Source organism: Otolemur garnettii, unplaced genomic scaffold, assembly GCF_000181295.1.
Source record: "Otolemur garnettii isolate 467f Iridium unplaced genomic scaffold, OtoGar3 scaffold00093, whole genome shotgun sequence".
Taxonomy (NCBI): domain Eukaryota; kingdom Metazoa; phylum Chordata; class Mammalia; order Primates; family Galagidae; genus Otolemur; species Otolemur garnettii.
Genome location: NW_003852488.1, coordinates 5896218 through 5898729, shown reverse-complemented (window position 1 = coordinate 5898729; position 2512 = coordinate 5896218). Strand labels below are relative to the sequence as shown.

At 33.8% G+C, this 2512-nt stretch overlaps 1 protein-coding gene across 1 annotated transcript in view; it reads right to left on the bottom strand.

Moving 5' to 3' along the window:
- The window catches only part of HSPA4L (heat shock protein family A (Hsp70) member 4 like), a 47817-nt gene that overhangs the window by 17338 nt on the left and 27967 nt on the right, over positions 1-2512 (bottom strand). The window contains exon 11 of the mRNA XM_003795532.3: positions 1321-1520. Within this exon, the coding sequence (XP_003795580.1) occupies positions 1321-1520 (200 nt within the window). The remainder of the gene's footprint in view (positions 1-1320; positions 1521-2512) is intronic.

Genomic DNA, 2512 nt, shown 5'->3' with positions numbered 1-2512 from the left:
GGTTGTAGCCATCATTGTTGTTTGGCAGGCCTGGGCTGGATTCGAACTTGCCACCTTAGGTGTATGTGGCTGGCACCTTAGCTACTTAAGCCACAGGCGCCTAGCCTAGAAACCTATCTTGAATAAAAGCTTATTTGCGCCAAAGATAAAAAGTCAGAAGGAAATTCTTTGTAGGCTGTATTTCTGATATTCTAGTTCCCCACTAAACTTCACAACCCTCCTAAACCCGTTCACTGATAAAAGGTAAAAAAAAGTGATAGGGTATCATGTTGGAGTCCTAAGTATGAGCCAAGAGTCAGACTCTGTCTCTACTAAAAATAAAAAATATAGAAAAATTAGTCAGGCACCTGTAGTGTCAGTCCAGGAGATTGAGGTTGCTGTGAGAGGCTGATGCCACGGCACTTTAGCCTTGGCAACAGAGTAAGATTCTGTCTTAAACAACAAATAAACAAATAAGGAAGGATGTGATAGTGAAATAATATGAGAAAAATAGAAAAAAAATTCTACCATCCTTAAATGAAGCTTTTTAATCTAAGAGATCATATAATAATAATTAATAAAAATTTTAAAAAAACCATTAAGAAAGGGAAAAATTGTCTTAAAACAAAACTCATTCTATGTATAAATAGATGAAAATTCTAGGGCGGATCTCCAATTATGAAGAAAAACATCTAACATCTAATAAATGCCATTAAAAATAATGTACAAAAAAAATTTACAAAGAATATACATAAAAAGATGAGAACTTGGTGTAGTGGAATAAAATCAAGTTCTCCTAAGGTTCCTTGATTTATAGTACACCAAGAGTAAATTTAGCATCACCTAACTTTCATAAGGAACAACTAACAAAAAACTGTACTTTATTGTTACAGCATATTCCTATAAACTATCACTGATATCTGCCCCTCTGCTAAATCCTGAAAAATTTCTTCTCAAGTATTTTTAATCTAATAATATGTATGCATGTAGTTCAAAATTTATCATTCTGAATTAGTTTCATCTGTAAACTAAAAATCTATCCATAAGAAAAGATATGTTTTTAATGGAAATTAGAACTTTGGAAGAAGACTCCAAACTCTCATGGTTCCATATAATGCTATGAAAGATGCACAAGTCCCAAAAAAGTGTATTACAATATGAAAGAGGTAGAGTGTTTAAAATAGATTTATTCTATAATGCTTTTATTTTGAAAAGCTTACACTGATTCCTACAGTAGAAATTCAAAGCAAAACTTCGGAGATTAATGATTAAAGTAATCATGATTAAGGTATTATATATTATTATCTAATAGAGGAAAACTGAGATAGGATTTCTACATACCACATCATCTTTGTTTTCACTCTTAATTGAAGTTTCTGTCTCCATAGGAATATCACTGTGATCCCCTTCTAAATTTTGCTTCTCAATTACTGAAGCACTAGCCACACTGAAGATTCCATGGATGTTAACACGAACTTTAACCTTCACTTTGGAACTATCACCATCCGACTGTGGAAAAACATTCTGAATAGTGAAGCTCCCTTAAGGAAAAAAGCTTTGATGAGTACATGAGCCTCAGAATAACTAAGTTCACTTATTCAATAATTTGACTATCACCTTTATGAGTCTAGCAAATAGTAATCAAATTATGATCACAACCTGATGAATTTCTATGGGGCAGGCACTTTCCCCATATTATCTTTTTTATACCACAACAAATCTGGTATTAAAACTCAGAAAGGGGAAGTAAGCTGCCCTAACCATTAATGCTAGTAAAAGGAGATTTGAGATTTTAACCAAGGATAATTTGATTCAAAGGCAGTAACTTTTAAGTACTGTACAATATTACTACCATAAAATCAAGACAACTAAATTCAATTTGAGTCTGAAAACAAAACAGTCATTACTTTTCTGGAACCTTTATAAATCATAATTATCTTAGTAATTTGTAAGTAATTCTAAAAAGTTTTGAATTTTTCCTATGACAAAACTGCTAAGCTATCCAGTCATTAATAGCTATAGAAATCTACTAATGTTTTTTCTTTTTTTTCTTTTAAGACAGAGTCTCACTATGTTGCCCTTGGTAGAGTGCCACAGGGTCACAGCTCACAGCAACCTCAAATTCTTGGGCTTATGCGATTCTCTTGCCTTAGCCTCCCAAGTAGCTATACATAGGTTATATGCAGATACTATGCCATTTTATATTAGGGCACCTGCCACAATGCCTGGCTATTTTTTGGTTGTAGTTGTCATTGTTGTTTGGTAGACCCAGGCTGGGTTCAAACCCACCAGCTCCAGTGTATGTGGCTGGTGCCCTAGCTGCTGAGCTACAGGCACTGAGCCTAATGTTTTATTTTTCTAAAGGAACCTTACATATATAATGCTATCCTTAGTAAGAATGGATACTTGGCAGAAAAACTGGATTGTCAAATATTCAGTTGACCTTTTTACAGGTTAAACTGCATTCTCCGTCCTGCCTCTCAATTCATTTTTTAAGTCTTAACACCTCTTGCTCCTACATGTCAGAATGTAA